Here is a 12,777-nt window from a genome sequence, read left to right on the forward strand (position 1 = left end):
TAGATGATGAGTTACAGTATAGATAACTAATGACAACTGGCATAATCTATCCATGCCAGGAAACTGAGGACAACAATAGTCTTACATCCAAATTTGTATTTGCTTGTTCTAATGAGTTAATTGTACAGAGACTCAGTAGGATCCAGATAATTTGTTAACTAGAACTACCTAGAGTAAACCAGAAGCATGAATTATAGGAGTTAAATGGATTCCTGTACTGATCAAGGAAAAAATGGGAAGGACTGGCCTGGAAAAGAAGGCAAGGAATAGAAATACAAATGGGAAAATGTGAATGTTAGGTAATAGTGCATGGAAATATTCCTTATGTTTGTGTAACTCCTTTACATCTTCTAATTTTTTGAAATATTTCTGAATTTGATCTCAAGGATAACTGTACACAAGATACAGGTTCTTACTCTAAAGATTATATCAAAAAGAAAAGAGATACAGTGCATAAGTGGCTTGGACCAAGTTACAGAGTTAGTAATAGAAATAATACAAAACCCAGGTATGGTGTCACCTATAGCCCCAGTTACTAAGGAGGATCTCTTGAGCCCATGAGTTTGGGTCAAGGCCAGGCAAGCTAGGTAGACAGCATCCCTTAAGAAAATAAGTAGTGTGAAGATATTATGCAAAAATATGTAAATTTCGATATTAAAAAATAAAACATGGGGCTGAAGTTGTGGATCAGCAGTAGAGCACTTGTCTAGCACATGGGAGGCCCTGGGTTTGATCCTCAGCACCACATAAAAAATAAATAAATAAATAAATAAATAAAAAGGTATTATGTCCAACTACAACTAAAAAAATAAATAAATATTTTTAAAAATAAAATAAAACGTGGATGGGGAAAATGAAAATGTAGAGTTTTATAAGCAATCAAAGCAAAGTTATCAGTATAAAATAGACTGTCAAAAGATTTTTAAAATGTAATCCTCATGGTAACCACAAAGGTAAAACCTATAATAGGTACACAAAAAACGAAAGACAGAGGGATTCAAGCTTATAACTTTAGGAATTACCAAATCACAAAGAAGAGAAAAAAATGAGGAAGAAAAGAACAAGGCTCTACAAAACATCCAGAAAACAATGAGATGAAAATACTAAGTACTTACATACCAATAACTACATGGAATGACACTGCACTAAATTCTCCAATCAGAAGACATACCATGGCTGAATGGATTTTTTGGTTTTGATATGGAGTCTCATTAAGTTGCTGAGTCTGGCCTAGGATTTGCAATCCTCCTGACTCAACTTTCCAAATAGCTGGAATTACAGGCACCCTCCACTACACCTGGCTTTGGATTTTGAAAAAGGTCCAATTACATGCTGCCTAGAAGACACTCACTGTAGCTATAAAGACTTATAAAGGTAGAAAGTAGAGATGGAAAAAGATGTTCCATGAAAATGGTAACCCAAAGAAAATACTGGTGACTATACATAGTAGAGATCAGAAAAGGTTTTAGCTGGGTATGGTGGTGCACTCCTGTAATCCCAGTGACTCAAGAAGGCTGAGGCAAGAGAATGAGATGCTGTCTCAAAATAAAAAGTAAAAAGGGCTGGAGATGTAGCTCAGCAGTAGAGAATCCTGGGGTTCAATTCCAAAAAGAAAGGAAGGAAAGAGGAAAGAGGAAGGGAGGGAGGAATAGAAGAAAGAAGGAGAAAAGGAGGAAAGAAGGAAAAAAGAAAAAGGTTTTGACTATATAAATATAAAAATAATGTTACTAGACAATGGCAAAGTGTCGATTCATCGGGGCATATAAAAACTGTAGATATATCTGCACTAAGTATTAGAGCACCTAAATATGTAAAGAAAATACTTACAGAACACATAGAGAAAAGACAGCAATACAACACTAATAGGGAACTTGTTGATACTGAAAGGGTACCTATTCTTTCCTGTCTCCATACGTAGCAGACTTCACCAAGGATAAGATGAAACTGCACTGGGAAACTGGAGACCTCACTAGACTGGCTCCTCTGAGGTCTCTCCTGTCCCATCAGACCTTTCCTCCTCTTCCTTCAATTTCCTTGATCTTCCCTTCACATCCCTGAAATCCCTTGATCTGTGCCTCTTCAACACCCTCACCTCCCTACCCTGATGTCCATCCCTGCAGACTTTTCCCTTCTTACTTCAGCCCCTTACTGCCCTATGGTCACCATAGTTTTCTGCCCCTTTCCTCATTAGGGGTATCAAGGGACTCAGGGACTCCCAAGAGACACAGAAAAGCTAGTGGGAAAAAAATGGATTTTTCATCTACTCTGCTGAGTTTTGGAGTCATTCTGAGAGCTACTTGATGTATCCTTGGTCCCTCACCCAAACTACAATCCACAACCTCCATAAGGTCGCATATCACAGCAAAGAAAATCCTAGTCTCCTCCAAAAATACTTGCAGGAAAATTAGGTCCTCACACTGAACAAGTAAACTCAATTTTCCCATCTGCCAGAAACACATTCCAAACAGAAATATAAAGTCTACTAAATGCAATGGCCAACTCTCTTTATATCAACCAGTGAGTTTTGTATTTTTGTGCTTCTGCCTAACTCGTTGCTAAAATTGGAGAATGAAAGGTATAAGATCTCTGCTGTGAATGTCTGTTTTTATATTCACCCATATACCCAGGTATATGTTTTACATACACAGAGATGTGTGAATATATATATGTGTAATTTTGTAATTTTCCTATCTCAGAATGGTATTTTCATATCAATATGTGATATCCCTTAAAAAACTCTGCTAATTAGTAGAAAAATGTATGTGTGTGTGTGTGTGTATGTATGTGTGTATATATATATATATTATATATCTCCTTATACATCCAGAATTTTCTTTTTTTGGTACTGGGAATGGAGCCCAGGGCTGTTTCCAGCCCTTTATATATTTTAAGTTTTCTTTTCTATTGGGGGGTACTCCCCAGTACTCAAGGGCACTTGACCACTGAACCACATCCTCAGTCATATTTGGTAACTTATTTAGAGACAGGGTCTCACTGAGTTGTTTAGCAGCCTTGCAGTTGCTGAGGCTGGCTTTGAACTTGTGATCTTCCTGCCTCAGCCCTGGTATTAGAGGCATGAACCATTGCGCCCAGCTTCATTTTTAGGTTTTGAGATGGTCCCACCAAGTTTGAGGCAGGCCTCAAACTTGCCATTCTCCTGCCTCAGTCTCCTGAGTCACTGGGATTACAGGTGTGCACCACCATGCCCAGATAAACTCACACATTCTTAACTACAACCAGACACAACCTCTCGTGGCAATATGCAACAAGAACATATGCGTTTCAGTCTGGAACCTTAGCCTCAGAAGATTTAAAGGAAAAAAACCCATACATATGCAGATGTTCTTTCTTTCATTCCAGTGGTACCAGGAAACAACTCTATGCATATGAACTACATAAATGCACATATTTTTGACTATGAAGAAAATGATGAAACGACACAGTATTTCTGAAATATGGTTAAGTGGAGAAACTGGAGCATACTGTTGGCTCTGGAAAGTAATTGTTGAAGAGTCAAAGAGCTGAATGAGAGAAGGGGATGGAAACTTGGGGAGCTGTCTCACCAGAAAGTTCTCCATGAAATCTCTATTGCCTGACATTAGTGGCAGCTGAGATTTCACTTTCTCAAAAAGCCAAAGTTGCAATCACGGTTGGTCTGTCACCCCATCAATGGTGGGCATGGGTCTCCCTTTCTGGAAGCTTCACGTTTATATGTTTATGTTTATATATATATATATATATATATATATATATATATATATATATATATAGAGAGAGAGAGAGAGAGAGAGAGAGAGAGAGAGAGAGAGAGTGAGTGCACTAGTGCATTAGCAGGAATGGACACAAGGGTGCCTTCACCACTTAGTCTCATCCCCAGTCTGTTTTCTTTTTTTTACCCCCTTGAGACAGGCTCTCAATAAGTTGCTTAGGGCCATGATAAGTTCCCGAGGCTGGATTTGAACTTGAGATCCTCCTGCCTAAGCCTCCTGAGCCACTGGATTACAGGCATGCACCACCATGTCCAGCACAAGATGCTTCTTTGCCTTTCCTGGGAGCAACATGGGATTCTGGGATGGGATATGAGGAGAGGCCAGGTTCACCAGGATTTCAGGCAGTCTGTGGAGTCTGTCTGTAGAGGGCAGCTACTGAAGTATTCCAGGCCTCCAAAGGGGTCATTATCACTTCTGAGTGACTCTACTGAACTCCTCTTTTCAGTAACTGAGTCCTTTGAGGGTTATAGGGTTCCAGGGAGGGGCACTCAACTTCTACTCACTGTCCCCTCTGTCCCAACTGTGACCTGCAGTGGCATCGGCAGGGGCTTGACTGCCACCTAGAGCACCAGAAGCAGGTACACACAGGAATGTAGGATGTACAGGAATTTAGGATCATCTGTGCTGGTTGATTTTATAAGCTGTTTCCAATTGTGTCAATAACTGCTTAGGAGATTTCAAGAGGAGTGATTAAAAGTTTTCGTTTGGAATCTGTTTGATGGGACCTGAACTAGGTACTTAAACATTAATTTTCATTCTGAGTACTCTTGAGGCAATACACATTTGCACACTGTGACACTCTACTGAGGGGGCTGGCTTTGTGGGTCCTGTCAAACACCAGCTTGACATGCTTGATTCTCTAATGATGTATTTGCTACAGTTCATATGGGATGCAGTTTGACATTAGGCCACTGTATATATGGGAAATTCTGGAATTTCACGTTGGCAAGACCCTCCCATAAATCCACAAGTGTTTCTTGTTTTCTGTCTGGAAGCAGCTTCACAGCTGGGCCTGGTGGCTGGTGGCAACGTGAGGGAAACTTACAGGTATGTTCTTATGACTGAAGGAAACTAGGGACAAATGGAGTGGGGTGACTATTCCAGGATGTTCTCTCGCTAAAGACCCTACATGTGTTTGTGTGCCCACACTCGTGTGTATGCAAAAGGAAGAAGAAATAGTCAAAGCTGCAGATCCCAACTCCCAGCTTGGAAGAAGAATCTGAGGGCTCAACTGTGCACCAGGCCCCACCAGGTGCTGGGAAATAGGCCATTTGCCTCCTGTCCTCCTGCCTACTGCTGAGTGTGGGGAAGTCCTCTTCAGTACCTCAGGGGTCTGGGAAAGGGAAACCTCAGAACTTGAGAACAGTGTCCTTTGTTTGTGAAATACTACTAAACGTAGTTCCCAATGGGGGGAAAAATCTCATAAATGATGCAATGTCCACATTGGAATATTCCACAATGAATCATTCATATATATATGAACATATATTTAAAAATAATCAAATATGTTAAATATATTTACATTTATATTTAAAATGTACATAGTTATGTATGTAATGCACATGTTATGTATGCACATATAGTTAAAATGCACTTTTGAAATAATAATAATAGAAGTGGGGGTAGAATAGAGCTACTTGATGAGGGTTCAGGAGGAGTGAAGAGAAAGGGAAGGTTCTATGGAAGAAAACTGATCAATTATGTTATGTGCATATATAAATATGCATAAAGAGTCCCCCTATTATGTCTACTTATTAGTAAATAGTTAGGAAAAAATAGTTAAAAAATAATGTCCTTCCAGGGGAGTCTTTTGTATGCTACTTGGCATAATGAAGGCTTTCCAGCTATCACCCTACTTTCCTAAGAGTTTATTCAACACTTTGCTTTGATGGTATTGCTGTTTCTTTGGTGCAGCAGGACATCTAGGCAATAGCTGCTAGTGGTCATGTGCACCACAAAAATGGAGGGCAGTGAACAATTTGGAGCTAACAACATGAATGTTCAATTGCCACCTTCCCATAAATCCTGTGAATTGCCCTTTAGGGAATTTCTCAGGCCAGGATTCACAGTGAACTCGTCAGCATGGCTAGAACTCGGTCCTCCATGAAGACACACTGTTCTCTTGCTAAAGTCTTGGCCTGCCCCTCCTTGCACATGTAGAAGTCCCAAAGGGCAGAGTAGGGGTGACAATGGCATGATAGGGGAGGGAACATAGCTGAATGTATGGGTCAGTGTGGACCCCCATGAAACTTGGGAAAAGGTGAAGTGCAGGGCCTACTGATGGTGACCCAGGCATGTCACCTATAAAAGCAGAGCTTCTTGTTATTATGTTGAAATGTCCCTCTTGGAAAAATTTACATCACATTTTCCATATATAACAAATATATTGATAATTCACTTTTTTATTGCCAATATTAAGTGCTGAGGAAATAAGTGCATTGTGGGCATCAACAGTAGCCCATATGCCAGTGAAAACCGATAAACACATCAACAATCTGGTTCCTGAAGAAGGAAGGCAGTCTAGGGCCCCTCCAACACCTGGAGTTCAAGGTGTTCCTGGGTAGGAGGAGGTGCATTTCTCAGCAATGACTCCCTCAGTTGTTTCCTGAATTTGGCTCTCTTATTCTTAAACCAAACCTGTATCAGAGGGAAACAGGTACTATTTTAATATCTTGAAGTTAGTGTCATAATGGTAAAAAACACATCATGCAGCCCTATAGGCCACTTGGATTTTTAAATTGCACAGCAAAAGTTTTTTTGTTTCTGTTGCTTTGGAATTTTGCAGTACTGGTAATTGAACTCCAGGCCTCACACCTCCTAGGCAAGGGAGGATATCACTGAGTGATATTCTGTCACCAGAATCTATTTTCGGAGCTGGGGTTGTGGCTCAGTGGTAGAGCACTCACCTAGCGCATGTGAGGCCCTGGGTTCCATCCTCGGCACAACATAAAAATAAATAAATAAAGCAAAGCTATTGGGCCCAACTGCAATTAAAAAATAAATATTTTAAAAAAGAAGCTATTTTCTTTCTTTTTTAAAAAAATATTTTTTTGTTGTAGATGGACACAATATCTTTATTATATTTATTTTTATGTAGTGTGGAGAATTGAACCCAGTGCCTCACACATGCTAGGCAAGAACTCTACCACTGAGCTACAACCCTAGCCCACCAGAAGCTATTTTCTTATTACTCAAATACCTCAGGAGGCCAGGCTGTAGCTCAGGAGGGGGGCACTTGCCTAGAGTGCAAGAGGACCTGGGTTCCACCCCTAGCACTACAAAGGAAACCACCTCAGGAGACTAAACACCCTACCCCCTCCTTCAGCTCATCCTTAGTGAGCACCAACTCTGTGCCCTGCTCTGGAAGAGGCTGAGTTCTTTATTTTTCTCCTTCCATTTCTAATCTTCTCTACTGGTTTCTTGCAAGTCTGGATGCAGGTCTATCTTGTGAGTGGCTCCTGGTCCCTCATGCTAACTCTGCACCTGCTAACCACTGGTAAAGCACAGTCTGTATCCTGACAGCTGTCCATGGGTCATGCAGCTGCCTCCTGTTTCCTCACTAGGGATAGTTTCACTCTGTTTGTGGGGATGTTGGAATACCCCTCCCTGTTGAAAAACCCATCCTCGGGCTGGGGATGTGGCTCAAGCGGTAGCGCGCTCGCCTGGCATGCGTGCGGCCCGGGTTCGATCCTCAGCACCACATACCAACAAAGATGTTGTGTCTGCCGAGAACTAGAAAATAAATATTAAAAAAAAATTCTCTCTCTCTCTCTCTCTCTCTCTCTCTCTCTCTCTCTCTCTCTCTCCTCTCTCACTCTCTCTTAAAAAAAAAAAAAAAGAATATTTGTTTAAAAAAAAAAAAAAAAAAAAAAGAAAAACCCATCCTCAGTGTGAAGTCAATATTCAGTAGGAAGGGGTGTGTGAGACCTTTGACAGAGGGTTCCCTTCAGGGTGGCCCCTGGATCATTTACCTCTGAAACCTTTTGAGAACTGAAGGAGTATCTGCAAGGGAGGACCAGACACTGCTTTGACAAGGTTAAGGGACTTGAGAGCAACACAAGCCAATGTCAGTCTTGCCCCAGCAACCTGCCACAGCCTCCAAACCTCTCTGGAGACAGGACAAAATCAGCTCACAGTTTTAGCTACACTTTCCAGATCCTGGACAGTGGTGCAATTGCCCAGCATGAAGGGGCACCCTAGGCCCCACTGTTCAACCAAGATATGCAAGAGCTGTCCCTGATTCCTAAGGCAAAAAGCTGCAACCATAATTGCAAATATTAAAATGCAAAAGGAAAACATTCTGTCAGGTGTCATTTCCTCTCAGTCTCCTACTTGATGAGTTTCCATTGTATTTAGTTCTTTGGTAATTTCTTCACTGCAAATGTAAATGACACAAATGGCCTCCCTGCCCTCACACCTCCTTCAGCTACATGAATATATAATTTAAAGAAGGCATGTGTAAGAAAGCTCAGGCTGAGGGGGATCCAAAAGGTCCCATCCCTCAAGTCTACGTAAACATAAAGTGAAATTAATTCAGTATTCTTTTTGTTGGGTCACTCTGTTTTAAATATTTTTTTGTTGTAAATGGACATGATACCTTTATTTTATTTTTATGTGGTGCTGAGGATCGAACCCAGTGCCTTCCGTATGCGTGCCAAGTACTCTACCACTGAGCTACAAACTCAGCCCCTGTTGGATCATTCTTTGGATAAATTTCCCAACTTTTGCAAACCTTAGCCCTATTGTAACCATAATATTACCATTTTGGCAATGTTTTCAGGTAGATATGTCACAGTATACAAGAAAATTAAAATTGAGGGCTGCCACTTTCTGTTACTTTAACAATATGTACAAACACAAGTAGGAGGACTAGGCACTTTTGCTTTTCAGGTAGCTTCCCACATCAGTTTCAGGTTAACCTATGCTTCTTACACACAGAGTGTGTGCTTTCAATGAATTACTCTCACCACAGCATTTATACATTCATTCAGGTAACTCAGTGCTTATACTTGGTTCAAATAATTTAGTTCAAGTCTCTTAATTCTCTTCTCTCCCTCTCTTAATTCTAGACCTTTCACCATAAATTTGAGTACTTCTAAGGTCAGACCAGGCCCATTCTTACTCTTCACAGAAATGCTATCTTACAGATACCTGGGGTTAAAGCCGAACTTTATTTTAAAATATATACCTATACATATTTATTATGTATGTAATTATATATTTTTAAAGTTTATATATTTAATTTTGTACACAGAAATGCAGAAGTAGTTTTTTGGTTTATTTTTTTTTGTCCATTAGGAAATAATATTCCCTGTGGTAATGGGAAATTACTACAAGCTCACATTTATCATTCTATTTTTCATCCAAACTCCAAAGTTTCAAAATTAGTCTACTTCAAAAGACAATTAAAATAACACCAACTTAAAATATCTGCATGTTTGGTTATGTCAAAATGAATCCTACTCATATGTATAATTATAATGCACTAATAAAAATATTTTAAAAATTAACAAAAATGTCTAGGTCAGAGCTGTGTACATCATGAAGCAGGTTTTAGAATGACTGCCCTCACAAATTGCTTTTCTCAGATTTACTGACCTGCACTCTGGCTTCACTCACATTCATGCATCTTGCAAGTTCTCTTCTGTAGAGAGAAAACAATAGATGTTCAGTATTCAGTGTTGTGGATAAAATACAATATAATATGTGCATTATAATCTTTGGCTAGTGTTGTGGCTCAGTGGTAGAGTGCTTGCCTAGCATGTATGAGGCACTGGGTTTGATCCTCAGCATCACCTAAAATAAAATAAAGGTATGTGTTCCTCTACACCTAAAAAAGAAAGAAAGAAAAACAAAGTGGGTTTACCTCATCACAAAGTTTAAGGTGACACTAAAAGCTCAGTGGTCAAGGCACATAATTTTAACCCACTGTGTTAAAGAATAAAAGTGACTACAAAATCTATAATAAGCATGTTATACAAATTATCTATACAATAATGCTATAGGAATGCAGCTGCATGACAGGACTTTATTCTCCTAATTCTTATTTCAATAAGACTTCATTTATGGGCTGGGGATATGGCTCAAGTGGTAGCACACTCACCTGGCATGCGCCAGGCACTGAGTTTGATCCTCAACACCACATAAAGATAATAAAAAAAGACTTCACTTATAAAAGCAGGCCACCAAAACAGCCAACAAAAGTCACATAGATAAAGTGGACTATGTAAAAAATAAAATTGGCTGTGAATCAACACAACCAAGAGAGTTAAAAGGCAACCACAGAATGGAAGAAAATATTTGCAAACTATAATATCTGATGAGGGTAACTTTTAGAAATAGGTGATAGTTCCATAATCAAAAAAACCCTCCCAGATTTAAAAATGGGTAAAGGGTTTACTGAAGTATTTCTCCAAAGAAGATATGTAAATGATCATGAAGCCCATGAAAAGATGCTCAATACCACCAATCTCTAGGAAAACACAAATCAAAACCACAGTGATATTATCTCACACTAATTAGGATACCTAATATCAAAACCCAGAAAGAGCTGGAGTTGTGGCTCAGTGGTAGAGCACTTGCTTTGAAAGTGTGAGGTACTAGGCTTAATCCTCAGTACCACATGAAAACAAATAAAAATAAAGATATTGTGTCCATCTACAACTAAAATAATATTAAAAAGAAAAAAAAAACAGAAAATAACTTCGGTTGGTGAGGACCTGCAAAGAAATTGGAAATCTCATGGACTGTTGGTGGAAATATCAAATCATGAAGTGACTATGGAAAAGGAGTCTGGTGGTTCCTCAAAACATTAACATAAAGGGCTGGGGTTTTGGCTCAGTGGTGGAGTGCTCACCGCCTAGCATGCATGAGGCACTGGGTTTGATCCTCAGTACCTCATAAAAAAATAAAAGATTAAAAAATACTCAAAAACATTAACATAGGGGCTGGGGTTGTAACAGTGGCAAAGCACTTGCCTAGCATGTGTGAGGCACTGGATACAATCCTTAGCACTACATAAAAATAAAAAAAGAAAAGCTACAAAAAAATTGTTTTTTAAAAAAATCATTAACAGAGGGAGGGAACAGGGGTGCTAAAAAGAGGGCACTAGGAATTTAAATGAAGCAAATTAAATTTCATGCATGTATGATTATGTCAAAAGCAAACTATTATGTATCATTATGATATACTCATAAAAGTATAAAAACATTAAACACAGAATTTTCATTGGGATCTAGAAAAACTATTTCTTGGTATAAACCCCAAAGAAATGAAAATGTGGACTTGAGACATTTGTCCACCTACGTTCACAGCAGCCCTATTCAAAAGAGCCATGTGCAAAAGCACCCCATTTATTTCTCCACATGAACACTTAAACAAATGGAATATAAGCTTGGCCTAGTGGTGCAAACCTGTAATGTTAGTGGCTCAATAAACTGAGGCAGGAGAATTGTGAGTTAAAAGATACCCTTAGCAACTAAGTGAGGCTGTAAATAATCTATTGAGACCCAGTCTCAAAATAAATAAAAAGGAGAGGGTATATGGCTCAGCAGCTAAGTACCCCTGAGTTCAATCCTTGGTACCAAAAAAAAAAAAAGGAAAATAAGAATATATCCATATAATAATGGAATATTACTCAGCCTTAAAAAGGAAGGAAATTCCAACACATGCTACAACATGATTAAACCTTAAGGACATTACACAAAAAGATATAAGGCAATCACTAAGAGACAAATGCTACATGATTTCACTTATATGAGGTGCCCAGAGGAATCAAATTCATAGAATAAATAAAAAAGAATGGTAGTTACAGGACGCTGGGGAAGGGAGGTGTTTAACGGTACAGAGTTTCATTTTGTCCACATTTGGATGTTTCTGGAGTTCTGTCCCACAACAATGTGCAAATACTTAAGGCTGCTGAAGGCCACACTTCAAAAGTGGTTTAGATATTAAATTTGTTTTTTGTATTTTGTCCAATTTGAAAACAAAAAACAAAATGAGCAGCCACCAACGGATTTCCAGACTTAATTCATGACAATACTGCAATAAAACGTTGGCCTGGTTCTCACTAGGCAACCCCCACAGACCAGAAGGGCAGGTGAAGACCTGCTCAAGGCAGGCTGGTCAGGAAGTGGGCCAGGACAGAGAAAAGCAACCCCAAAAGAATCTGAACCCCTGGAGACTTGAGAGTCTCCCAAGCCAGTCACCTACCTGGTGGCCATGTCAGGGTATTGAGTTTCTTGGAAAACATTCTCTAGTTCCTGCACCTGTGACTGTGAGAACTTGTATTGGATTCGTGAACGCCTGCGACGGGGGTGTGGACCCGCAGCAGCCACATTTGCATGCTGCCCGGGCTGTTGCTCCTGCTCAGGCCCCTGGTTACCACCATCGGCCTCGTGGTCAACCTCATCTGCCTGGTTCACAGCGCCCTCGAGGTTGAGGTTACCCTCTTGAATCACATCTTCCATGAGGCCTACAGCTCCTTCACGGAAGTGGCCACCTGCAGCAGGTGCCGCTTCTTCTTCTGCGGCTGCCGCTGCTATCCCTTCCTCTGCTTCAGCTGCTATCTCTATATCATACATCCCAAGACCATAGTAGTTGGGATTGCAATACTGGCACCAGTGTGCCATGGCTGCGAAGCCCAGACACCGCGTGGCACCCCCAAGAGTGGTTTGACTGGCAAAGAGCGGTAACTCAGGGTGGAGCTAGTCCTAGAGATTTGTATTGGCCCACGGGTTTACGGCACGTTCAACGTGCACGCGCTACTCTTTTGAGGACTGCTATTGGCTGCATGTTTGCCGCCAGTTGTGATGGGCGGAGCTAGCTAGGCGCGAAGTAATGGGGCGGGACCACAAAGAAAGACTGTGTGGAGAATTGTGCCAACCTGGGGCATGTGCGGAATGGGGGCCAGATTGGCCTCTTACATCACTAACCACGAATGAGCTACAAATGGCCTTCCAAAGGGACTTTGTAGAGGATGAGAGCTCATTCTAACCACAGGTCCCCC

General features: G+C 40.4%; 1 protein-coding gene across 1 annotated transcript; it reads right to left on the bottom strand.

The window, feature by feature from the left end:
- Positions 1-6,156: 6,156 nt before the first annotated feature.
- Positions 6,157-12,479, bottom strand: Rhoxf1 (Rhox homeobox family member 1). Its single transcript, XM_005319507.3, has 3 exons — positions 11,982-12,479; positions 9,369-9,414; positions 6,157-6,407 (listed from the first exon to the last, which is right to left on the bottom strand). The coding sequence occupies exons 1-3, from the start codon at positions 12,398-12,400 to the stop codon at positions 6,291-6,293; spliced, it is 582 nt and encodes a 193-aa protein (XP_005319564.2). The 5' UTR covers positions 12,401-12,479; the 3' UTR covers positions 6,157-6,290.
- Between the last annotated feature and the right edge of the window lie 298 nt (positions 12,480-12,777).

Source organism: Ictidomys tridecemlineatus, chromosome X, assembly GCF_052094955.1.
Source record: "Ictidomys tridecemlineatus isolate mIctTri1 chromosome X, mIctTri1.hap1, whole genome shotgun sequence".
Classification (NCBI taxonomy): domain Eukaryota; kingdom Metazoa; phylum Chordata; class Mammalia; order Rodentia; family Sciuridae; genus Ictidomys; species Ictidomys tridecemlineatus.